The 27,025-nt window shown below is 42.4% G+C and overlaps 1 protein-coding gene across 4 annotated transcripts in view; it reads left to right on the top strand.

The window, feature by feature from the left end:
- The window catches only part of DAB1 (DAB adaptor protein 1), a gene marked incomplete at both ends in the record, with an annotated part of 100,749 nt that extends 78,528 nt beyond the window's left edge, over nt 1-22,221 (top strand). For 2 of the 4 annotated variants that reach the window (XM_082287351.1, XM_082287350.1), the window contains 5 exons: nt 8,857-8,919; nt 10,057-10,165; nt 11,875-12,423; nt 13,237-13,364; nt 14,273-14,356. In XM_082287351.1, the coding sequence (XP_082143477.1) occupies nt 8,857-8,919; nt 10,057-10,165; nt 11,875-12,423; nt 13,237-13,364; nt 14,273-14,356 (933 nt within the window). Of the gene's footprint in view, nt 1-5,992; nt 6,050-8,856; nt 8,920-10,056; nt 10,166-11,874; nt 12,424-13,236; nt 13,365-14,272; nt 14,357-22,176 lie in introns of those variants that run through there. The other 2 variants (XM_082287349.1, XM_082287352.1) reach the window with 2 other exon arrangements.
- Between the last annotated feature and the right edge of the window lie 4,804 nt (nt 22,222-27,025).

Raw genomic sequence — 27,025 nt, 5'->3', positions numbered from 1 at the left:
GAAAGCTGCTAACCTGAATTCAGAGGTTACTCACATGAATTTCCAAAAATCAGGAGGGTCAGATGTTAGAATTAATCAATTTTTAATGTATAGACAAGTAAAGATTGAGAATCTTAATCTGGGTAGTTTCTGAGCATCTGCCCGTGCAAGCTTCATGTTTCAAACTTCATTTTGGATTTTACATCAGGCCTGTCAAATAGCAGGTTTTAACAGTGCAGGAGTGCTGTTTCACAGATAGGGATAAAATGTCCTAATTTAATTGTTCTTTTATGCCATATGGATATTGTGGGCCACATCTTGAGCTGGTTTTAATCTGCATGAGTTGTCCTGCTAGCAGGCTTTGCATCCCTGCATGGGTAATACCATTCCCCCAGTGTGATCCTAAACCCTGCTCCACCAGCAGAATGATTACATGCCATCAAAGCACTGAGTTCACTTCCTAGTGCAATCCTTTAGGATTTTGGGACATAATCACATGGCGTGGGGAAGCTGTAATCCAGCAGTGCTGCCCTTGATCAGTTTGTCGCTGTTCTCTCTCTGTGCTGTGCAAGCAGCAAGAAAACAAAACAAACCAAACCCCAAAGCTGCAGGCTTTGCCTCAGTGACACAGTTTTCTTGGTGGATGTAGGGCACAGGGGTGCTGCCGTGTGTGTGGCAGTGTAGATTTGTGGTTTTAATCCAAAACTTGGGTAATGTGAATTAATGGTAAACATTTCAGTGGGCCCTCACAGTTGTGCAACCTGTTGGGTCAGGTGTCTAATGGCTTCATGTGTATTTGCATTCCTAAACTTCCCTGGGTGCCTGGGCATTTTTTTGGGTAATATTCTGCACCTTTTGATATTATCCAAAGTGGAGAAAAGAGTGCAGCTGGACCATAGATTAATGTGATTGATTGTGGCACAAAGTTCTGTCACATCCTGTGAATTTTTGTCTTTTATTTAATATGACCAATGAAGATTTTTTCTGATAGCAGCTGATACATTAAATTGACAGCTGCACCTTGTGTTGATTCACTACTTTTGGATTTGCTCAGAGCCCTACAGCTCATAGTAATTTGCTAAAATATTTATTTACAGACAGTCTGCTTTCTAAGTAGTGAAGTTTGTAGCTCTACCTGGTCTGCATCACTCTATGCCTTAAATTTTATAATTTGCACAACTTGGGGTTTATTCACAAATTAAAGATAATACACTTCTGGGGAAAGTGTTGTACACTCTTGGCACCAGGCTGGGGAGAAGTAGTAGTAAATTTTTGCAGATTCTTTCAGTGCTACCCTACCTTATTAAGTACAGAAGTACACAGGTCTTGGCTTTTTTGCCTACTGAAACTCACAGGATCTCAAGGTTTGGAAAATACCATGATGGTATTCAGTAATGAAGGTAGAAGTAACTTGTTTCTGAAGTTTGGATGGAGTTCCAGTCCCCTGTTGTTTTGAAAAGCATTCGATACGCCTGTCAAACGGTGCCTTGCAGGTGTTTTAAATAATAAATATGAGGTTGTGCCTAATTCCCTTCCACTGTTGAGTTTATTCCCTGCAAGCATCCTGTCGCCATCCAGAAGTGGAGTTTGGCTCCCACATGGAAGTTTGGGTTCTCATCATCTCTTGTGTCTCCCACCTGCAGTTAAAGGAAGCCACCTCATGTCCCCAGGCTGTGATCCGGACATTAAAGGGCTCATCTTTCCCTGTCCTGACCCCATGTCTGGGATCTTTGCACCAGCACCCTCTGTGCCTGGGAAGTTTGATTTTCTTGGGAGTGTGCAGCCCTGGAGCAGCATGGGTCTGGCTCCAAGCTGAAGTCACTCTGGTGGACTCTTGATTTGTCAGAGTCTGTCAGAGAAAAGTGGTAATTGAAGCATTTTAAATACCATTTCCTATAAGAGTAAATACCTCAAGTACACTGGGAATTCAGAATTAAGTTCCCTGCAAGTGAAGAGAAAATAAACAAATGAGTAAGCGTCTGTTTTGATCATATGAAGAGTTCCTTAATTTAAAGGAAGCTGTTGAGCAACAGTGGAGCAATTCAATTCCCTCAACACGCCTCAGTAATCTGGGATGTCAGTTATATCCAGCAGTCCCAATTCTTCAGCTGTGCAGGATTGGCTAACAGGAGTTTTAACCAGCACATCCAGTGCTTCCCAGTCACCAAACAAAGGAAACTGCACAGTTGGAGAATGCAGTGAGGCTCAAGGCCGCCCTGCAGTTGGATACATCACGCTCAGGACTTGGGTTTATGGCTTCAGGAGAATTCCCTGAAGAAGAATGGCCATGAGCATTCGGAGTTACCCTGTGAAACTGAAAAGAGGAGCTTCAAAGAGGAGAATTCCTGTGTCCCATGGCATTCTGAGCACTGGATTTGTACCCTGTGCAAGTGTCAGATGCCCAAAGTGCCTGTATTTTGGATAAATATCCCTCAGTGGTTTTATGGCAGCTCGTGTTGCTGACATGACCTGTACTGGTTGGGAATTGCCTCCATCCCTGGGAGTGTTCAAGGCCAGGCTGGATGGAGCTGGGAGCAACCTGGGATAGTGGAAGGTGTCCCTGCCCATGGCAGGGGGTGGGACTGGATGAGCTTTGAGGTCCCTTCCAGCCCAAACCATTCTTGATTCCTCAATGGAATGTTCACAGCAGCCTTACAAGGAAAGGGTTGTGCTCAGCTGTACCTCTGTAAATCTGGGCTGGTAACAGCAGCCTGTACCTGGGAAAGTTCATGGCATTTGAGGATCTTTAGGATCTGTAGGAAGCTGGAGATTGCAAAGACACTGATAGTTTTTTCTTGACACACGTTCTTCTGTGTATTCTCTTTAATTGGGAAGTAATTGTGCAATTCTTTGTTGAGTTCCCATGCTACTTCATTAATTCAGCAGTAGTTCTACAGGAAAACAACGTCTGTGGGATGTTTTCAGTGCGTCTCAACCTACCAGACACAGTTTGACTGATGATGGGTTTAGCCACGATGCTGACATGCTCCTTCATTATGGTTCTAATTGTTTTTTTAGAATGAATTGTAGTTAATTAGCAAGCTGCTTGCAGCTCATGGAGCTTGTTGCAGTATCAACAGTTACAGTGTAAGGTGTGAGCTACTGGGGCTTTGCTGAGCTGCAATAACGACGTGAACCATCAGAAAAGTTAATTGCCATCGCCAAAATATTTACATGTTCAACTGAAATAAGATAGAAAATCTTCAGTTTGACCAACCATTTGACTTGTCATTAGACTTGAATGTGAAATCCATGTTAGAGAGAGGGAATTGGAGATGCAGAGAGGCTGTGGTCGGATGACTCCTCTTTCGTCTGCTGGGCTGTGTGGTACAGCACTCACCCTGAATGCAGGAAACCAAGTTTAAATCCCTCTGCTGCCTTAAAAGAGTTGAATAGCTAATACCCAGCTCAAAGGTTAATTACTAATTGCTGGTTATTTGCTATATTTAGTATCCTTCATACTCTTTTTTCTTGCTGAGCTCCATAGCAGAGTACAAGTTAATTACCACATTTTTTTTTCATGCTTTTAAGCACCATCTTTGCTCCATTCTCTGAGATTACAAAACCATGTTTTGTAAGATGCTACTTTTATCATCTTGTTTGCAAAAGTACACAGTATTAAGCAGGTTTTCTCGTGCCATATGTCAGCGTAGATCCCTTGCTGCTGGTGAAAAACAGACTGAGTAGCAGAAGTTGGATATTCTGTCTTGATATGTGTATGGGAGTGAAAGAAGAAGGTGCTTCACACTCATGTGAGCACAAGAGCCCTGTTTTAGATTTCCCTTTTAATATCTGAACTTCTGCTTTGCTTAGAAAAGATATTTTTCAGAGGACTTGATGATCAGAGGGAATACTGTAGTGGAAGTGGATTGGTTTTGTGAGGTTTATGAAAGCTGCAGTTTACTTGTCTCTTATCCTTGTGGGTGACTTCCAGGTCAGGATATTCTGTGATTCTGTGATTACCATTGCTTCTGCACTCTGGAGTTCTCTCCAGCTCTTGGATAACAAGTTATTTTTTAGTGAATAGTGAAAAGTGTCACGAGGAATTCTGCTGCCGGCTTGGAGTGCTTTAAAACTGCTCCTGGCTTCCAGTGGTGCTGCTGCTTTAAGGAGCCAGATTTACATATTTCATGTTTGAAAGATTTACAGGATGTCTCACATGCCTGTATAGGAAGATGGAGCTTTCATTACAGGTTTAATGTCACCAGGATACAAGGATTAATTCTCCTTCCTCCGCCCCGGCCTGCGCGGCCGCTCGTGAGGGACTGGTGAGCTCCTGGCTGGCTGAGCTGGAGGGGTGTTTCACATCCAACACCGTGCCTTTTTGAATAATTAAACCAAGCTTTTACATCACTCTGGGGAGGAATCCTCATATGGAGAAAGACCAAGAGCTGGAGCATCTCTCCAGGCTTCTGGTTATTTTCTGTCGAGCGCTGGGGGAAGGAGGGAGAGGGTTGTTGACTTTGATTGCCAAGTTTGAGCTGTTTGGTGTGGAAAAGCTGAACCAGAGGAAGGCTCAAAAGGGTGAATTTTGCCCATGTTGCTTCCTTGACGTGGCCACTGTGGAAGGCTGACCCATGCTCCAGCAGAGAGGGTCATTTCACCCTCGGGAGGCGTCTCCTCTCTGTGTGTGATGCCGACACGAGCTGATGGAAGGCGCGGCTCGAGTGCTGCGTGGTAGTTGGGCACTGGGGGATGCACCGTGGCATGTTGGGCAAATGTCTCCTGCAAGGTCCTGCTGCAGCACAGGTGGGGATTTCTGGTGGTTTGCTGAGCACTGGGTGCTCATTCCCTCTGTGCTGGGAGCTGGTTTATCCTTCAGCTGCTCCCACGGAGCCAGCACAGCCGCTGGAGCTCCGTCCCTGGGGCTGGAGGGTGGGGGGCAAACAAGGGGGCTGTCAGAGCACAAAGTGATGAACTGCTGGCTAAAACTGGGCCCTCCTGAAGGTGTAAAGATGCCTGCTTTCATTTAAGAGCATTTTCAAAGTCTCTGGAGTTCCTTGAGTGGATGGACACAGCTTTTCTCACACTTTCCTCACCTGGGGCTGTGGGAACACAGGGTCAGCCCCAAGAACATACAGGACTGCATCTGTTCCTGACTGTGCACAGCAACATTATCTGCCTTTGGCTTTGCCTTTTCCCACTCTTTCTTCTTCTCTTTTCTTCAGCTCACTGATGAGAGGAGGGGGAAAAAATCATTCTAGGCTGTTTGTGAGATTTTTAAGTGACATGGGATTACTGGCTGGTAACTTGTATGAAGCTTCTCAGTCATCTTACACTTGATTTTCGACAGCTTGCTGTCATTTGTGTCTGCAGGAATGAAGTCTCCAACACTACAATAAGTGTGACCCAAAATTCAGCATTCTGAAGCGATAATGTGTGCTGAATGTGTGGGTGAATACAGATGTGAGGGCAGTATATTCCCATGTATATTTACATAAACACAAACTATTGATATAAATACAACTTGAATTGACTTACATAATTTTCAAAATTGCTGTGGAAAGAAAATAATTATCTTAATTATATTTACATTGATGTAGTAGTTTCCCTTGTTAGAGAAGTGTGTGGTTTTTTTCTGTGGATACTTGACTTTAGAGCTTTCATTCTCCAAAACTCAGTCATTCTTTTTTCCCCTGAGGATGTTAAATCCCTTCTTTCACCAAGCCAGGGAAAAGTTCCATTAATGTAAGCAGGATCAGAGCTCACTGGGTATGCTTACTGCTGAATTAATAAATATTTGGGAAAATAAATAGCTGTGTCACAAGTGGTAAAAATGCTTTATGCACTGGAAGATGAAATTTAGCATAAACAAAGTGTATGTTTGCCCCACATCCCAGCACCATTCAGACTCACTGTTTTGACTGCTTGATTTCATATTTGCACTCACAGCAAGATGGAAAGGGTTTTTGTTTCAATGCTGAAGTCAATAATTATGGAGGTTATCATTTTCATGCTCAGAAATTCATGTCATTTTCATAAATCATCTCATTTCATAAATCATGCTTTACAGCTGGAGAATGGAAACTTATTGCTGGACATTGATGAAAATCTTGTTTCAGTCACTCAGGTAAGGTTGTAACACTAAAAAATATTTTAAGGAAATATTGCTGAAATCATCTATAGGAATAGTGCAACTGGAAAATGTTCATCTTGGGATTAACTTCACTGGAACGTAGCTAATATCAGATGTGAATAATCTTAATGAAGCATAAGGGGTGAAATCAGTTCTGTAGTGACAGTGAAATCACAGAAATAAAAGGTGAGTGTTTGGTGTCCGGGATCTCGTGTGCTGCAAGTAGATAAAGGCAGCTCTGTGTCAGAGAAGATGCATTTGCTTATTCAGGCTGACAACCAGGTTGTAGAAAAAAGATTCCTGAACCATTTGGGACTTTAAAATCTACCTCCAAGTGTTGCTGTTGAAAGCTGCCTCCAGTCAGTAAATGAAGGTGCTGTGTTCCCACTAAATTTGTGTTTACATTCTCTGATATGGTTCTGTAGCTCTTGTTGCATATGAGGTTGCTATTCTGTAAAAAAATAACTCCCCTGTAAATGTATTTCTTTTTCCTGGGGAATATTGTGAGTGGGGGTTTATAATAATAAAGTGCTGTTGGCTTTCCTATCACTCTCTCCAGCTGCCTGTTTAGAAATGTGTCTGCAGAGCTTTAACAGAATTATATCTGTGAAGAGTATCCAAAGATCCATCACCTTGAAGCATTCTGAAAAGTATTACTATTCCCATTATCCAGGAGTATGGAGGCACAGGGATCTGAGTTACCACCTTTCAAATGCATGTGATATAATCCAGAGTTCAAAAGTATACTGACTATCAATTTCCAGTATTCCTGTGAAACCTATAATATTTTTTCCACAAAAAATGTATAGCTTTGCACACAGCTGTGTGTATCCTGCCCTTTCCCATCCTTTCCCTGGCTTGCTCATCTGCTCCCTCACGTGGGATGGAGGCACAGGGGAGCTTTTGCTCATGGAAAGGACACAAGTGTTCCTTAGCAAACAGTGAATAGTTCACGAGGGGGCAGGAGAAGGGCAGGTTTGGGGTGCTGCTAAACAAGCAGTTTGGAGAGATGAGAAGAAAGTGGCTCTTGGAGTATTTCAGTATATTGCCACCTCTTGAGTCAGTAGTGCCTGCAGGAGGCTTGAAGTGATTTCCAAGTGAGTGCTGCTGTTGTCATTATTCCCACTTTCCTGGGCATTTTAACAACCCTTGCCTAATGTGTTTGTGCACACTGCAGAAAGGACTTAGGCTGGGTTTGTTGCTTGTTTGGGGTTTTTTTCAGAAGCTACTCCTAGTAGCATTTTAGTACAGAGCACTAGAATTGGTGTACCCTGAAGAAAACGTGGCTTTCCCTCTAATTCCCTTCTGCATTTCCATGCAGATACTTAGAGGAATATAACAGCCCATAAGAAGAAAATGCATTGTCATAGCACTAAAGCAATGTGATCTTTTTAATATAAGACATGATGTGAGAAAATGTGAGGTAATTCATCCCTGGGTACATCGTTAGACGTGAAGCTGGGAATCATCCGAGCTGCTTAGACAAATTCCATGTCTAAGTGATTTTGGTGTTGCCCTTATGTGTGGGAATAGAGACTGGATTGAAAAAAAATGTGTGAACTTCTGATATGTGTAGTCTTACTCCTTAAGGGATCATTTTTAATGGAAGGTTGAAGGCAGGAAAAAAATCTTGGGGTGATCTTGGTCTCTGGAAGGTTGTAAAGCCAGTTTGGTTAATGTCCAGAGAACTCAGGGGCTGCTTTTGCAGGACAAGACTCAACTGAATGTCAGACCTGTCTGTGTGGCAGCAGGATCCAAGGTTTATGTGCCTAAGATGGGGAGGAGATTCAATGAGCTATATTAAGATTTACATTAAATCTTGTTCGTAATGAGAATTGTGGCTTCCCACGTTTTGTGGGTGTGGTCGGGTGTGATACTGTGGGAAAACCTGTAAGAAAGGTAGTGGAGAAGGCAAAGTTCTGAGTTCCCACCAAAGCTTTCCAGTATAACCACCCTGGTAAGGATGGTGGATGGGGTTTAGGTGTCCTGCAGAGCTCTGAGGGATCTGTGCTTTAACATCCCTGAACTCCAGCTGAATTCTTTTGCAGCTGGGTGGAAGGGAGTAAATTTGCTCTAGAACATGTGAAGGAGCTTTGATTATGCAGCCACTCAAGTTGCTTCTTATAATAAAGTGTGTTTTCTCTTCTGGTCCAGTTAGCCAGGCCTGCATGGGTGACCTGTTTTGAGCTCCCATGGAAGGTCCTGAGGAAATATTTCTAACAATAATTTAATGTAGAGCCACAAACTTGTGATAACCCAGTTGTGCATCCTCTTTCAAGTCCACTTATCCAGGTCACACCTGTCCCATGGGCAAGGGGAAATCAGGCAGCACTTTAAAAGCCCTTCCCTTCTGTATCCTTCTGGCACTCCACGTGCTGCTGCCATGCTTTAAACCTTGAAGTGAGGGTTTAGAAGAGGAGCCAGGGAAAAGGGCTGGCCATAAATCATACTTGGAGCTTGCTGATGTTAAAGGCAGAGCAGTAATGCATCCAGTCCTGTTCTGGATAGTTGTTTCATGTTTTACTCTTTTTTTTTTTTTTTTTTTTTTTTCATTTTGGTGAATTTCCTACAGAATTGTTTTATAGTCAGTTGTTGGCTCTTTGGGTCCATCAGCAATATTAAAATCCCACAGCTTGAGCCCGTGTTTGGGCCATATGGGACTTCACAGTTGAAGCCTGCAGGGCTTTGGGGAGGTTTATCTTGTTTGCTGTTACCAGATAACTTTTCAAGTTGTAACTTCTTAACTCACAGTTTCTTCTTCTCAAAAGATAAATGGAATTTATTTTTTCTTCTCTTTACAGGCTGTTACCCAACTAGAGCTTTTTGGGGACATGTCCACTCCTCCTGATGTAACCTCTCCCCCAGTGAGTACCCAGGGAAACTGCACTGTGCTTTTCCCTACATGCTATTTTCAGCACATTAATTGAGTACATTTACAATTCATGTCCTCACCCATTCCAGTGGGGAGGATTTCAAAGTAGTTTTTGGGTTGCAGGAAAACAAAAGCGAAGCAGATCGAACATCCAGTCCCTGCTTCACGACAATGTGCAAAAATACCTTCAATTTGTATTTTTCTGCTCTAGTGTTAGGTGTCACATAAGGTGCAGCCTGAGCTGCAGATCTGCTTCCCTGGTGTTTGTCAGAGGGAAGTGCTTCATGGCACTCCCACTGCACTGCAGAAGATCCAGTTACAGCCTCATATTTCATGTCTCTGGATCCACCAAGCGCAGATCCCAGAACTGCTGTTAAAGGAGGGGAGGCAAAACAGTAAAAGAGAGGGAGACAGGGAGAGAAAGGGCTGGATGTATTTTAAAGGCAAAGAAAATTTTCTGAACATGTTTTTCAGCATTATAAAATGACAAAACAATAATTTTCCTGTAAAGCTTTTGAGCCTTACATTAAGCTGTAGGGAAGTGTGAAGATACTGAGAAAACTGAGGCACTGTGAGGTCGGGAGCCTCAAATCTCCAGGGTGTTTTGGGGCATGTGTGGGACTAGATGTTCAAAGCCCTGTCTGCTCATCCTCACCTTACTCAACTGGATTTGGCTTCTCCTTTAATGTAGACCTATGGTTCTGATCCTGTTGGTTAATTAGAAGCAATATTTATTCACTTTTCCACAAATCTTGTAGATATTTCATTTACTTTAAGTCTTTCTAAAGTTAGTGTCTTGGTCACTGCCTTTCCTGGTTGTCACCTAAAATCTAAAATCACAAGTCTGTTATGTTCTGGAGGAAGAAAATGTGTCAATATTTTGCATGTGATGTATTCCAGGAAAATTTCATCTTGATTTTTTTCCTCTGATAGGAAGTTTCTCCATTTCTTTCTTTTTCTCCCATCCCCAGCAAATTCTAATACTTTTATTTCTATTGCTTCTTTCGTTCTACATCTTTCCGTTCTTTCTTCTGTCTCATTCTTCACTCCAAACCTGGATTTTTAGCAATGTGCAGCAGAAACTGCAGCTGATGTGTCACCCTTGTGTTTTATCCCTGTCTCCCTGCAGACTCCTGCTACTCCAGGTGATGCCTTTATCCCATCTTCATCCCAGTCACTTCCTGCTAGTACAGACATGTTTGGTTCTGTACCTTTCAGCACTGCTGCCGTACCCTCAGGTAAGAAATGCACTGGAATTATAGTCCTGACTCAGATTAGGGGATCAGTGCCCAGCTCTGGTTTGCATTTCAGTACTCAGGGCATTGATTTTAGCAGGGTGGAAGTGGGGGAAGGCTTTTGAGGTCAGTGCTTCAGGGCAAGGCAAAGCAAGTCTGTAACAAGCAGGGAGTACATTAGTCTGAATTTGCCTACATTTTTTTTAAAGCAAAAGCCAAAAAAGTCACTGAGAGTTCAAGCATAGTTCAACCATCTGGACAACAGAACTTCTAGGTTCAGTAGCAAGAGAGGAAACGGCATTTAGTTTACATTTGGTGGTAGTGGTGAATATCCTCTGCTGTCCCCAGTAAACAGAGCTGAGAATCTGATTGCACTTCAAAGGTATTCCACTTTGTCAAATCCTGAGATGTCCTTTAGACTTCCCTGTGTTCCTTGAAGTGCTCAGAATTCAAAAGCTGGGTGCATTCTAAACCGACACTGTGGTTTGATTGCTGATCTCTCCTCACGCTCTCAGCTCCACTTAGGAAAAGAAAGGAGGAGGAGGAGTGCCTTGAGTAATTCAGCAGTGACTTTCTAATTGGTTAACTCCTGATGGCACCAGATCAGCCACTCAGAAAGGTTACAGTGGCAGTGAAGTGTTTGGGGATAATGTCAGATAGAAACCTTCGATGCTGGGATGAGGTCACAGCGGGGGCGAGATCAAAGGACATCTGGAGAATCCATCCTGGACATCTGTTGGAACAGAAATGTGTCTGAGCTACTGCTCCTTTCATCACTCAGCAGTTTGGTCTCTCAAAGTTCAATTCCTTATTTTTTAATTTTATTGGGTTTGGGGCTTTTTGCTTCACAGTATAGCAGCCATCCTTACATTTATGATTACAAAACAGCCCAGAAATAAAGCAAAGAGGAGAAGGTACAGGAGGACTGAGAAAACAGGTTAGAAACAAGAGTTTTAAAGCTATAGCAGTATTAAAATTGAGAGAGAAGTTACATTATACGAAGTATTAGTGGTAAGTATTGAATTTAAATGTGAAACAGCATTATCTGTAAAGCACAGTACTTCTGTCAGTGGAACATAATTATATAAGGTAGTTTAATTTGTAAAAATTTTTACAGGAGTTTTAGTTTCAGAGCATTTTTGTTGTTGTTGTAAATAAAAAAGCCACCTGATCCTATAATTCCTACACAGTCAAACTCTTGCTGGCTATAAAGGAGGCTTCAGGTCTGACAGGAAGCAATTATAATTTCAGTTTAAATCTTTAATTTCCTCCTCAACTGGAGGGGGTTATGTTAGCCTAATACCTGGAGCAGTTTGTTGTTAATAGGTATTTAGTGCAGCAGAAGCTCAAGATCTTTTTGATGTTCTCAAGTAATTGGGTAATAACCAAGTGTGTGAGGGTTTTAATCTGAAATCATCTGGGTTGGATTTTTTTATTAGTAGTAGTAGTAGTAGCATTATGATGCAATTTGAGATGATTGCTTTGCAGAGTCCACCAGCCTGTGGTTCTGTCTATGAGTATTTCTTCAGTGATGTGAGTTCAACCACGTTTTCAGTTTTCTTTCCGAGGGTGCTGCAGTTCTGGGATCACTGGTGCAGCTTTGCACGTTTCTGATTTATTGTGTCGCTTCTCCTGCGTGCTCTTGACAGCAGCATTAAAATCTTCCATCCCATTTGTTTCCCCCCCTCTCCTGCTCTCTCTATTCTCCGAAGGTTATGTTGCCATGGGAGCTGTCCTGCCCTCGTTCTGGGGACAGCAACCACTCGTTCAACAGCAGTTGGCCATGGGTGCTCAGCCTCCAGTTGCTCAGGTGATGCAGGGAGGACAGCCCATCGCGTGGGGCCAGCCCGGCATCTTTCCTCCCACCCAGCAGCCGTGGCCATCCGTGGCTGGCCAGTTCCAGCCAACTGCCTTCATGCCAACACAAACTGTTTTGCCTTTACAAGCAGCCATGTTTCAAGGTACCATTGCTCCTATAGCCACCGTTCCACCCACGAGCGACTCCAACAGATCGAGTCCGCAGACAGACAGGCCCAGACAGAAAATGGGAAAAGAAATGTTTAAAGATTTCCAGATGGCTCAGCCTCCACCAGTGCCATCAAGAAAACCAGATCAGCCTTCCCTCAGTTGTACCTCAGAGGCCTTCTCAAGTTACTTTAACAAAGTTGGGATGGCACAGGAAGCAGATGATTGTGATGACTTTGACATCTCTCAGTTAAATTTGACTCCTGTGACTTCCACGACACCATCTACAAATTCACGTGAGTATTTATGTGCGTTCAGCCATCCCTTTCCTTGGAAGTTGACTGCTCCTCAGAGCACTCCTGTCTCTTTTTAAATTCCAACCCAGATATGTACTGAGAACCTTCATGCATGGTCTGGCTTATTAAATGTGTTCCAGCCATAAAGGAAAATATCAGAGAGGAATTCCAGAGGCCACAGAAATAAACAGCCCAGATGGCTACAGTCTGTAATTTAATTTCTAAGACAGTAATACAAGTTTTGTGGTGGGGACATGCAAGCTGGTTGGCAAATGCCTGTGGCATTCAACCTTACAACTGGTTTTGCTTATGTCCTATCCGTACTTTGCAGAAATTAGGGGATGGGTATTTATTTTTTAGCAGCTTTATTTATTGGACATGTGGGAAAATTCATTGAAGAGCTGTAAAATAAGCTTATGGTGTTCATAGTATGGGGATGGGGGATTTTGCAGGCTGCTGAAAAGAGGAATTCATGAGATTCACCAGGGGTCAGTCACAGACGTGTTTCACTTACCTGCCACAGGGCAGGCAACTCACATCTCCCTCTTATAATGTAGTGGTGTCTCCCAGCTTCATAAAGACATAGACCAGATGCAGCCAAACTTAATTTGGAAGTTGCCAGATGTATTCAAAGATACGGGATTGATAATGAGGACTGTGCCTGAATTTACCTCCTGCAGCTCCTTGTTAGAAAATGATTCTCAGGGGTGGTAAAAGTTGAGGGATGTAAAAGCATGAGCAAATGTTGTGCTGCAGTGTCTTTTTGAAGAAATCAACAGAGTAATTGTTGCTGTTACCTTAATCCTTGTTTAGCTCCAACCCCTGCACCCAGACAGAGTTCTCCATCAAAATCATCAGCATCTCATACGAGTGACGCTGCTGCAGACGACCTCTTTGAAGAGGGCTTTGAAAGCCCAAGCAAAAGTGAGGAGCCAGAGGCTGTGAGTAGCAACAAGGTTTCTAAATCCTCATTGTCTCCTTTTAGCTAGAAAAGACAGCAGCTAATTAAATGTTGTTCTGTAGCGTCAGAAATAACTTTTCCAGTAGGGCTGGGTGGTGCTTACGGGGGAGCTGCAGCCAGAATTCCCGTCCTGCTTTGGGTTTGACAGCTGATAGCACAACGTTTCTGCTGATATGCACTAGCACTGCATACAAGGAACCAAACTCAGAGTTCATATGTAAGGCTGTACATGTTAGTTATATCCAATGTCCTCTTTAGCACACCAGCACTCACTTTACTCATGGTAAGGAAATCTAGGGTAAAACAACAAACATGCTGAGGCTGCAGAGGAAGATGTGAGAGTTTGTGTGTTAAAAGATGATGGTTGATGTTGTCTTGCACATTCTTGCATCCCAGTTGCTTGCCTAGCTACGTTCCTCAATGTTCTGGCCCCTCAGTATGTGATTTCTTTGCCGTTATGGACCAAAGCAAGAAGTGTTATCCAAGCAATGACTAAATCACCAGGTGTCTTAGGGAGGTAGGAGCCCGAGTGAGCCGAAGGCAAGAGGGGGTCAGTACAACAAAAAGTGCAAAATAACCCAAGCTTGGACTCTTTCTGTTTCACATGGCTTTCAGGGCCTATTGCAGTTGTGGTTGGCCTGATCCACTACCTTCTGGAGTCTGTGGCACCTCCTGCCTGGGCTCCAGCAGGAACTGGTGAGGTCCTTTGCTGCCTGCAGCAGCTGTAGGGAACCGCTACGGCTTTTGAGAGCGGATCAGCGGCGAGGTCTCACTCTGGTTTTCATGAGATAGGATGTACTTGTTATGCCCACAGCATGAAAATAACCTCGTGTTGACTTTTCACTTTCTATTGTTGAGAAAAAAAGGTGTTATGTTCTTGTATTCTAGCCTGATGGGTCTCAGGCCTCCTCCAACAGTGATCCCTTTGGTGAGCCAACTGGTGATACTATAAGTCCACAGGTCGGTAGCTAGATAGCACAGGTTGGGGTAGGTATCTGTCCTTTTTTTCTCTACACCTTGAGGTCTTCACTTACTCTTCCACCAGTGCCTGCCATTGCTTTCATGGATGCATGGTTTATTTTTTTCCTTTTCATCTCTTCCGTTTGACCTCTCCATCCTCCACAGTGCATTCCTCGTGCTTGGTGGTCTGCATGGCTTTTGCCATTCACTGAGTGTTGCAGCTTATGCAAATATTTGTGTTTCAGCTGCCTGCATGCTTCAAAGAAATGTAGACTTATTTTACTTTGTGTTCAAGTTCTAAGGGCAAATAGGGAAACTGAGCCATTACTAACAATGTATTAGGCAGAGCATTTTTTTTATCAAAGCCACCCTGGCCTTCAGTCAGATGTAACATATTAAATGGAATAAGACATCTTACCCACAGACATAACAATCATTAAATAAAATTATGTAATGATACATGAGTGTCTCTACCCTAAATCAATGTGATAATCAGTAGAAGAAGCACGTTTATTATCTGCATGTAAAAAATATTGAAATGGGTTTGTGTATTTTTATCTCCAACTGCAAATTAAAAACATCTGAAAATTATCATCATTCACATTACCATTGGCATACTGATGTTTTAAAAATTATTCATCAATGTAAGTCATTTAAACCCAGACAGACGGGAAAGATGATCTTTTCATCCTTTGTGTTACAGAACACGTAGAAAATGTGGCTGCCTGTGAATGTTCTGTGATTTGTTTCAATATAGTAAATATGTTTTGCCAAAAAGACAGTGAAGCTACAAAGTTTTATGAGTGCTGAGTGTTGTTATTCCATCCAAATACTCTCTAGTGTTGCTGTTTGAAGAATATGTTTCATTATCTTCTCCCTGTCTGCCACTCCTGCTTGGTATTGCCCAAATACATTCTCTGATACAGCTTCTGTGCTCCAGCACAGAGCTCCTGGAGCAAATCCAGAGCAGTGGGAGAACCCTTTCCCGTTTTGTACAGAAATTGCACTGGGTTTGCCAGTGACTTAGCCATCCTGAGTTTAGTTTCAACTCAGAATTAGCAGTTTCATTAGGAGTCAGTTGACGTTGTGCATTACCTATGATTTTAAAAAATCTTACAGTAACTTAGCTTTGATCCACTTGGGAATAATGAAAATCTCTCTTAATAATATGTGGTGCTCTGAGAGGGCATCTCCCCCTTCTGTAGCTTCACCCATGCTCAGCTCCTGGGGGCTGCAGCAACAGGAGCATTAAGCTTTGTGTCTCCTCGAGTCTCCAGCGACAGTGTGAGGAGAAAGTCAAGCTGGGATGAGCTGCTCCAGCAAGAACGTTCATTATTTCCTCCAGTGAGAGCTGCTGCTGCAGATAGATGGTGCCACGTAATAATTTGGCTGACATTTGGCCAGCACTGACATCCCCAGCTATCCCAGCTTCACACCACTCCAGGAGTTCTTTCCTGGATCATGAAACAGGATTTGCCATTTATCTGAGTCCCACACTCTGGAAACCCCCATACATCTGTTTATTATGGTTTATCTTAGGGTGGTTCTGAAATTCAGAGCTGCCAGGACAGTGTATTACCAGTGATTGCATATGGTTTTGCTGCATTTTTCGTTAATCCCTGTAGAGCCTTGCATCAAATATGTATAATTCTCAGAAATGTATTCTGGGAAATGTTAAATAATGTCCCTGATTATCGTGTTACAGTAATTCCTAAAAGCTGTAGGCAGGAACAGGAAGCTGAACAAAAAAGAAAGCTTCTCTCCAGTGAAGTTCCACTAATAGCATTGTGCCTGTGTGCAGAGCCATTCAGCAGCAGTCCGTAGGAAATCCACTTCCCAAAGCCAGCCCATCTAATTCTGAAGCCTGGTGTCATCAGAGCAATGGGAAGTCTAATCTCCATGGAAAATTATCAATTCAGGACTTACTATGGAGTTGTGTACTGAGCTCTGCATTGGGGGAGAAACTTAACGGGGAGAAAGATGTCGTGCAAAAGAATCAGAGTCTGCATAAGAGCCACTTTTGTGGCTTGGGTGGGAGATTACTTCGCTCTTCAGAACGTGGTTCTTACCCCAAGAACAGCACAGTAACAACTCAGCTGAATGGACCTCTCAGGAACAGAGCATTGTGTGCAGAAATGTCAAATCTGTCTGTTCCCAGCATCTCTGAGAACAGCTCTGCCCATACAATATCTTTATTTATCTTGATGTAGTCAGAATACTCACCTGCCTGGATTTTTGTACCCTGATCTTTCAAGGTACCACAGCAATTTGGTTTCTTGATTCCTTCTGATACTCTGTATTGTCATCTAGTTACTATCTTCTTCTCTCCTGTTTTTCCTCTCTTCCTTTTGCAATCTTCAGCTCTCAAAATCCTCATCCTTCCAGCAGCTGTTCTAGAAATCACCCTTCCAGAAATAGCTGTGACCTCTTAGTAGGCAAATGTAATATTTTATGGATGTATTACATTTTTGTCCCTTTATGGTTGAAGCAGAAAGGCCCAAATTCCACAGGTGAAATAAGATTAACTCTTTGCAGAGCTGTTCATTGTATTTGTTCATGCATGGCATTGAGGATGGATAGTGATTTTCCAGAAGGGGTGAAGAGAATACAGAATAAGACGACTGCCATCTTCAGATGATTTATGTTTAATCCCTACTGCTGTCTCCAGATTGTGTGGGGAGTAATTGTGGTGAAAGGAGAGGGAGGGAAAGAACTGTTTGTAGCTGTGATCCTACCAAATGTGTTAAACATTTCTTATTGTTGACATTTTACATTAAAGCAGGAAGTTTTGAACAGAGGAACAAATGCAGCTCAAAACTTGCACTGGCAATCATTCATGAGAGATTCTCAAGAAACCTTCAAAACATTTGTGGCTAGAGCACATCTCCCTGAAAAAAATTGTTCAGTTGTTCTGAGAAACGTGTGCAGACAATAAGGAGCCCTCAAAATGTGTCACACCCTTCACGATGCCATCAGCACTGTCAGGAGAGCAACAGTTCATTAGAATATTTGTCTATCAGCTTTTGGTGGTGCTTTGGTGGCCTGCTGCCATCATCCATCTTGGAGCAAGTGCTGTGCTTGGTGATAAATGTTCCTAAAAATCTTAGTCAGCTCCAGGATGGGCTACTGTAACTCCTTTTTGGGCTGGTTTTAGGAAGTGGAGAGAATACAGGAACTTACAGACAAAGCCTTGGGTTGCCTGGGAGCTTTGTGAGCCTCAGGAGGGAGTATCAAGCTGATTCTGCATCCTCCTCTTACTTCTGCCCTTTTTCTGTTGCACCAGGACTCTGAATGGGCTCAAATTACTATAGGCTGTATTTGCAGGACCTGTTCCAGTCCTTCACCTGGCTCAATAGGGACTGGATAAAGTCCAAAGAGAAATTTCTAATTACAGGTGACCTGTTCTTGCTGTAGGCTCTAAAGCTGTTGTTCTTGAGCTAAAGACACAGCACTGGGCAGGGCTGGGAATCTGAGAGAAGTAGTGTTGTGTCTTTGGAAGGGGATCACAGGTTGGGAAGTACTGCTTCACTCCAGAGAAACCCTAAAAGTGGCATTTCAGGTCTCATACTCGGTTGCTCGTATTTCCCAGGAAATCTGGAGGGGCATGAGCAGAGAAATTCAGGCTGCTCTGTGAACAGGGGCATCCTGCAGGCTTGTCTTCATCTCTGCTGGCTGCAGTCTCCTTGAAGCTGTCCATTTTCATGTGGCCAGGTCATATAAGGGCTTCTCACCTCATCAGTGTCACCAAGCCCGCCCGAAGTAGCCTTGCACCCTTCCATTCCTCCAACTTCTTCCTCTAAACAAGGGACAGCATTCTTTGTAGCTTTGTCTAGAGCTGTGTTCTTGCTGATTTGCAGCCCAACAATTCAATTTAGGGACAAGTTCTCCTTACTTCCTCTGTGATGAGGTCATTTAAAAGTTCCCTGTCTTCTGCATGACGACTGATTTTAAAAATCTCCTTATGAAAATTTAGCGTCTTTGAGACTTCTGAACAATTTGCTTCAAATTGGCCATTAGGTTCAAATGTTATGAAGGAGAATTGACAGATACATAGATGGAAGGATATGTGGATGGCAGATCTGTAGATGGAAATCATTGTGTGGCTACTGTTTTGGGAGAGGGGCCCAGAAATAATCAGTGTTTCTTGGCTGCATTTCATTTTTATATCAGGACCAAGATATGGAGCAGGTTCATCTTTCTGAGTAGTTGTCATTGCTTTTTGATTTTATGGATGTGAAGCATCCATCTCACTACTAAAATGACAGAGATTTTTAGAATGCTAATAATTAAACTGGATATTTGAGACTAGAAAGTTTTCCTGGGTAGGTTTATGGTAAGAACAGAGACACTCTCCAGGCATAATCCTGAATTAGAAGGTTGTTGCTGATGGAGGCTGTAAGAAAAATAACCAAGTATTAATAATTAGCAATAAGTAGTAAATAAAAACTGCCTGTTAATGAGGCAGTAGGAATGACCTGTCTTATCACCAAAGATATTTAATTTGAACCCCGCTTGCCAACTTTACTCTGTCCTATTTTGCCTATGGGTCAGCATGCAAAAAACAGAGAAGACGCTTCTCACTCCCACCCCCTTCACTTGCATCCCCAGCACAAGATGCTCATTTTGTGTGGCTCTCCAGCACACTTATTTCATGAAACTCTTTATCATTGGAGCCTGCCCTTTCTGATCAGTCAGCCAGGAGTAAAACTGGCACTGAGCACCCGCTGTAAAGGGCACAGAAATCTATGAGGGCCTCACCCCGACAGCTGAGAACATCTCGCCTGCAGCTCTGCACGGAGCAGGTGCCTCACAGTGATCAAAGGGCTGACAGGGTAAAAATAGTTTCCTCCTAACCCACAGTTATGTTTTGTGAGTGAGTTCACCCCTACAGGCCTGAGTAGGTGCTGAGTCTTTGAGGAGATGCTCTCCAGTGAGTAGTTCTGCTGGGGAGCAGCTGTTAATATCTTCAAATGGGATTTGAAAATTTACTTCTAGTATTTGCATAATGTTATTCGAAAGCACTAGCACCCTTGTTGCCTCACACAGTACTGGACTACACCAGAAATGCTGTTTGCTGCTGTCTTGTCCCCCTTAAAATGGGAAGAATAAAGTGATTTGCAGCATGAAATATTTCTGGAATACTGCAGCAAAAAAAAAGGGCTTCCAGTTCTTGTCTTGGTTTCTCCCTGTGGGTTGTTGAAAGCACATCAGAAGTGATTCCGGGCCAGTTCAGCAAGGAAAACATGGTGAGATTCAAGGGGTTTATGTGAATTAGAGCTTTGTCTGCTATTTTATTTGCTCCTCTCTTTTTGTTCTGACAAAGACCAGTTCTTCCCTTTCCTTCCCTCTGCATCTGTTCCTAATGCAGTCGTAGAAGTCAAAAGCAGAAAATGCTGGTGAGATGCTGTGAGAAGAGTTAATGCTCACCTGCCTTTTCATAACATGGCCTGTGACTTCTGCGTGGAGTATGTAAAAAAAAGGGGGGTTATTTCTGCGACCAGGACCCTCCAAAATAGTGCCTGGCACTGTGAGAGAAGCTGTCTGTGAAGTCAACAGCACTCAACTCTCCTTTTGCCTCTTTCCTTTCCTTTTCTGTTCTCTTTTGCCCTCTTGAATATCAATATTTTACAGACACCTTTTGCGTTGTTGGGCTAAAAGCATGCTTGAATTAACTCAAAATAATACTGGGAAACAAAGCTCAGGCATTGACCAAAACCCTTTGGCTGGGAAGACTGCACACGATTACCACAATTAGTTTCTTGTTTAGGCATCTGAAGGGAGAAATCAACTGAAAGGAAAAGTAAGAGCACACTTCTCATGCAAAATGCTCTGGTCTATTGGAAGAGAAATTACTCAAATCAGTGAGAGATGCAGGCCTTTGCCATATCAGGTGTTTGTGCAGATTAATGTTGGATATGAATCAAAGAAGTTTCTCACTGTAAAGGCTGCCTCATGCGTTGTTGGAAGTGCTGCTGATGATGAGGAGCTCCTCCTCCTGCTCTTTCAAGGGTGTGGAGTCCAGTGGCACCTTAGGACACCTGTTACTTCAGCACATCTGCATATCTGAAGGATATTTGAGGACAGCTCTAACAAGCAGACTTGACATTTTGAAAAGCTCTTTTTTTCCCCGAAGGCGTTTGAAAAACTGACATCTTTTGTTCCAAAGGGATGTTCTCCCTCCCTCTCCTTTTCTTCTCCTCCTTCCTTTTCACTTCCCTTTGCAATCACCTCAGGTTCAGCAACTGCCTGAAGAATGGCCTGGTGTGTGTCAGGTTCACACATTAATTAGTACAGATTTTCTCTGAACTAGCTGTGATAGATCATTCTGCCAGCTTCAAGCCTGCACGTGGAAATTGGCGTAGGTAGACTTAACTCACAGTGTGTGAAAAGCAGTTATTTACTCCCAGTCATCTCCTTTGATTACCTTCAGTTTTTCAAGGTCACAAAATGTATTTGCTTCTTGCTGGGAATAATTTCAGCAGCATTTATTTAATCATTCCAGAGGGTCTCTCTCACTTGTAGTGCTCATAGCGAACTCAGGGCTTCATGTGGGCAGGAGGTGGGGAAACAGGATGTCTGCAAGCTCCTGAAAGGCAGCAGTTTTGGGGGAAAAAGAGACAACTTGCCTTGGCATGGAGGAAACAGGTCATATTTTGGATTTGTTGTGTGCTCCTGCACTCTGAGGGCAGGACAGGGCACTGGGATGGGGCAGAGCCTGGAGCACTGAGCACGCACAAAATGATGGATCCACCTTTGGGCTGCTCTCCTCATCCCCAGCATCATTTTGATAAACAGTAATTAAAATCCTGTGCCATCCCCTGGCAGACCTGTGTGTGCTCCTCAGTGCCCAGTGATTTGCCAACCTCCTGAGGGTTTTTTTTCTCAAAGTCAGCTCCTGCCAATGCTGCTGTAACACGAGTTGCTTCTAACTTGGTTAAATTCAATGCCGTGGCGTGGTATTTGAATATTTATCAAGCTGCGGAGAGTTAACGCAGTATGGCATTAATTAGCCTTTCTGCCTGTCTTGTTCCTTTTTTAGATGTCATTCTTAGTTTAATAAATTAGTCTCTGCAAATGAAGTAGAATGGATCCCAGGGTCCACGGATGGTTTGCTTCCCACCGCAGCCGAGAGGAACACAGTGTTAAGAAAGCACACAGGGTGTGCCAGCTATGAAGCAACGCTGAAGAACGTGGCAGCTTTTCCCCCCCTCCCACATCCAGGAAATTCCCAAGAAAGTATCTGTTAACAAGTTGACGTGCTTTCCTCCCAGCTTTAACGATTGTACTAATGGTTCCACAGACTCCTAATCAAACTGCACAGGGCTGGCGCTCCTCGTTCTTCATGGGCCACTCATGCTGTTGTTTTAAATCCCATCACAGCTTCATTAGCTCAGCTTTCTGTGGCAGTTTCTGTTTGCAAGTGGTTTTCTCTTGAGTTGTGCAAAACCCACAGTTATGTTCTGCTGTTGTGTTGCTGGGGGTGGGGGGGCTCAGCCTTGTACACAGGCTGCAATTCCGGCCTCTGAAATTCCAAACATCCTGGCCTATAAATTTTCATTTAATTTCTTCATATGCCCATGCCCAACAGTGAGGGTCAGTGCACGGCCAGTGCTGGAAGAGGAAATGGACAGTAACCATTCATTTTCTGAAATAATTCCCATTTTCTTCACACTCAACTGGGGTGCCATGTTCACTCAGGGCAGCACAGAAAGCAAACACTCCCTGTGGGTTTTGACTCACAAGGTATCGCTGTTCTCAAGCAGATGTTGTAAAAATGTTCTAAAAATGCTGTCTGGAGACATCTCTGCTCATTTTATTTTTGTTATCCCCAGGAAGCAGAACCTCTCTACGCGCAGATTAACAGACCTAAGAAATAGCATTGTTACAGGCTTGTGGTGCTCCAAGATTCAAAAAGAAACCCAACAACCTGGCAGGCCTTTGGCTTTCATGCTTTTTTTCCGATTGATTTTGTCTGACAAGGAGAGAGATTGCCCTCCTGGACTGGCTCTACGAGTGTTCCTGATGTGTTTTTTTGGCAACCAATGGCAGATTCCTATGGCAGCACAAAACAAAAACTCTCCCTGCTTCTCATACCACGAGTGCAGCCCCGTCCCCACAAGTGGTGGGTATCCAGACTAGGAAATCTTACTCCTCGGTCTTCTTTTAAACATTTCTCACCTTCTGTGCACCACCTATAAATAACGAGCATCTGAAATTTATTGGATGTTAGACATTCCTTTTTTTTTCTTTCCAGCAAAAAGCAGAGTCTGTATGTAGCAGTGGCATTATCATTCAGCAGCCTTTGGGGCACAAGTTGGCACTTTTTATGTCACGGTGACATGTTTTTCATCATCATTTACATCAGGCTGATCCTGACCCCTTTTTTTTCCCCCTACGTAGACATATTTAAACAACAACAACAAAATACTGGTGGTGTCATCTTTTTTTTCTTTTTTTCTTTTTTTTCTCCTTTTTTGTATTTTTTTTTTTATTTCTTACTCTGTAGTTTTGTATGAGTGACAGATCTTACAGCGAAACGCCTCCTGCGGAAATGATTTCCAACTTGAAACCACGGAATAGAACTCGGTTGTTTATCCATCCTGACTGAAAATGTTGCCAAATGGACCTTTTAAGTTCTAGCACATCACGAGGAAGAAATGCTGCTTTCTGTTGGAATACTCATGTTGTGGGTAGAGAAAGGACATGGAGTCCCACTGAGGAAAGACAAAAGAGTCAGTATTTCCTAGGAAACTCTAAACAAAGTGCAGAAAAGGAATATTTTTATTTCTTCAATATCTTGCTGCTGTAATGCTATGCAGACAAGTGTTTTCTTCTCTGTGTGCCATTTTTGATGAGAAAAAAAAATCATTTGCCAAATAATACTGGTATGCTTCTGGTTTAGGAGTTTGGATGAAGCGGACTTGACAAATGGGACAAGGACGGCATGGATTTTGGAATAACAAACTGACTCTGTGATCAAAATTGTTCATCTTTATCACTTTTTGTACATCAGAAAAAAATCAAATGGGATTTTTATTTTATAACTTGAAAAAAAAAATCTTACTGTTAAACTCTTTAAATGTTTAAGGGGAAATGGCTTTAAGGAGTTCGAATGAAAATTGCCATTTTTTTGTAAATATAAATGTTATGAAAATTCTTTTACTAATGCCATTACACAGTAGAGAAGGTAGCAAGTTGCAGTGCTTGGGAGGTGTGGCAAACCCAGTTTGTGGTTCTTGCATCACATATGTTTTTTCACGTGCTTAACAATAATGGGCTGAAGCTCAAGTGCATTTGCCAAAAGCAGTCAGCTTGTCAGCAACTAGTGAAATTAATGGGAACACATGATTTTATGGTCTAGCGTTATCACATGGACATAATTCCACTTAGAAGAGATCACATTCCATTGACATTCCTTTGAACCTCTGCATAGAAGTCATCCAACTGTTTACACGCAGAACAAAAAGAATTTAAAACTTCCTTTTTTTACATTTATGAAGCAAAAAGTGCAGTGTTTGGGTTCATATGTTTAGCACATGATTTTCATAAAGAATCTATATATTTTTGCCCTACAGAGAATTGTTATACAGGTCAAATGTGTTTTCCTGATGTTCCTATGCAGTTACAGTATATTGAATTTAGTGGTTTAACACTAAAAAAAAAAAAAGAAAAAAAAAGAAAAAACAGAAAAATAGAAAAAGGAAAAAAGGTTGAAGAAATCAAAGGATTAATCAGTTTTTAGGGTTATTGTGCAGATTTTGTTTTTAAATTGACACATTAGGATTTACATTTTTGTCATGATTAAAATAGGCCTGGAGTTACAAATGTTTTACTTTCTTTCATCTCTAGTATAAGCTAAAAATGGTTTAGAAGGCAGAATAACTGGAGTGGTGATTGTTGGTACGTGCAACCAAATCTCACAACATGATCCCATTCTTTTATTTTGAATTAGAGAAATTAGAGAAATGTGAGTTGCAGAATGTATGTGAATGAGAAATTAGCTGTGAATAGACCTAACAAACCTGCAGAGAAGAGAATTTTATCCCCATCCACTGTCATTTGATGCTTGTTCCTTAGTCATGTGCAAAAAGCTTTGTAGCGAATCTTATTTTCCCATTGGAAGATCAAGTTTTCTAACTGGAGGAGATAATTTAAAACTTTGGTGGATTGAGTGTTTCAGGATTAAAAGCAGAGGTAAAAGCGTTTCTGGAGGACATTTCTGTCAGAATATTTTCCTGATTTGCTGCACAGTGGTGCTACTTTATTCCTCAGCGGCTTTTTTTGGGTTTTGTCCTGCACATGGAACCACAAAAGCCAGTTTTGGTTCATCACAGACATTGGAGGTTTAGTGTCGTCAGTGCATTTCCAGTGATGGGGTGAAACACAGAGAAAAGAAGAGATTGATGTCTCAGAGGATCATATTTGTAGGAAGCAGATCACTTACGAATAGGTGCCGAGGGAATGAGGCTGCAATTCCAGTGTCTCTCCCGGGAGACAGCTGGGCCGTCACCGCGGACCTTTGTCTTACCTTTGCCAATGCTCATAAATAAAAACAGGTTCTGGATTGTCCTGTCATATGATCGTCCTTGTCGTGGCTGAGATGCTGAGCTGAGAGGGCTGCAGGGCCTCTGCACTGTACCAGTATTGTAGATAACTCAAATATCCAGCTTGTGCAATTGTTTAATCCCTCATCCTTCACTAGCACTAAATTCGTCACTTTAAATTTACAAACCAGGGAACCCCACCAGCCATCCTGTTACCATCCCCCCCCCGTAGGTTCTTGATCTTTACCTGTCATGAAAAGATATTTTGATAGATCGTAGTCATCCAAGTGTCTGATGAAACCTTTCATCTAAATAACGTACTGGGCACCTTCTTTGCAAAAATGTTTACTCCGTGGTTTTCATTCATTTTTATTTCTGCATTCTGACACTTATTTTTTTAATAAAGATGAGAAAGATAAAATGACTGTTGCAGTACATTTCTAAACCTACTTTAACTTTACCTCAGATAATGACCATTTGTTAACACATACGGACACATTATTTTTAACTTTATGTGTAACGCATTCAGCAACAACAACAGAAACCAACAAATTTTTAGAAATTTTCCATTAATTTCTGTAACACGCCATGTAATACTGTTATGAATAAAAACATTAAAAAAAGGTGTCATTTCAGTAAGTTTGTTTCATAGCTAGTTCTCCTCTGGGATAATTCTGCCAGACTTACAGTGCAGTGTTGGTGTCTGCTGTGGCCCTTTGGGAAAGGAGAAAACCCTCGATTTGGGGAATAACTATTCTTAAACACTAAGTGTTGCTTATCTTGCAAATACATAACTTGCTGATTTTAATTGCTGCCTCTTCATTTTTGCCCTCTTCTTGGGTGTTTTCAGATGAGCATCCCAAACCAGGAGGTATTTGTATCACCTCCTGCAAAATCCCACATTCCTGGGACAGCCTGCACTTTGTGATGCTCCTGAAGCTGGTTTATCTTTGCGGAATGAGAAGCTGAAATTAATTTTCCTTGCTTTTTTCATTCAAGTGGGATTTGAAATTAAAGATGTGCATTTAAACATGACAGTTTTGAAAGCAGAACCCCCTCCCCCCCCCCCAAAATTTCCAGTGGTGTGCACAGAACTGATAATAAAGCTCAGCTGAGAAGGAATTTTACCATTCTCTGCCAAGAGAGTAATGCAGTAAAATTTAAGTGTAAGAAATACATGTTTATATACAAGGAGAGAGAGAGGTGTGGGTGTGTGCACATATATTTTATTGTAGTTCTGCTTTTTGATGTCTCATCCCTTCCTTCTCCACCAGAAATGCCCAGTAGGTCATGCTGAAATATTCCTTGCCTTTGTCAAGGAACATTGTTGAAATGTTTGGATCCCACCTGGGAATAAAGGTTATTTTGCTGTGATGAATGCACACCAGTGTTAATGGCATTTTGATTCGTGTGTAACTCTACTCAGGTGTCCTTGGAAGGAAGAACGTGATCTCTGGTTTTCAACCAGCTACAAAACATCAACTTAAATAAGCCACAGCTAAGTGTGGATTTAAACTAATGTGCATTTTTACAATGAAGGCTAAATCTGGTCTTGTTGATCCTCTTCTGGTACCCTCAGGGTGAAGCTGGTTGAAAAATCAGAAAAATTGGCTCATGTTGCACAGTTGTTGTGTAAACTCAGTTTAAAAATTCAGAATGAGCAGGTTTGAGATGTCATCTGGCAATGGTGAGGAAGAGGAATCCCAAGGAGGGAGGGAAGGATGTGTTCTGTGTGTTCAGAAGGGATAACAATGTATTCTTACTGTGCTGTGTTTATGTCCTGTGTCACATTAATACTGCTGGAGCTTCAGCACTGTCAGTCTGTAGATTGCATATGAGATACCCAGCTCAGACATGACCACTTCAAGAAATGCTCCCAATTTAACCAGTGCTAATTAAGGCCATGATCTTCTGCAGTAGTGAGAATTTCTTTAGCAAACGGTTTGCAGAATCAGCCTGTGTTTTACAGCAGTGAGAACGCTGACAGATCTCTCTTCTCCATGTCAGTGACTTCTGGGAAAGCAACTGCTTGTATAGACTGGGAATATGCAATTTTCACTCCCTCACATTGGATTAAAGGCAATGTTTTATGTGCTTTAATCACTGCTGGGTGACAGTTGCTGCAACAGAGAAGGTA

This window comes from Coloeus monedula (genome assembly GCF_965178545.1).
Source record: "Coloeus monedula genome assembly, chromosome: 9".
Classification (NCBI taxonomy): Eukaryota; Metazoa; Chordata; class Aves; order Passeriformes; family Corvidae; genus Coloeus; species Coloeus monedula.
This window is presented reverse-complemented; position numbering and strand designations above follow the sequence as displayed.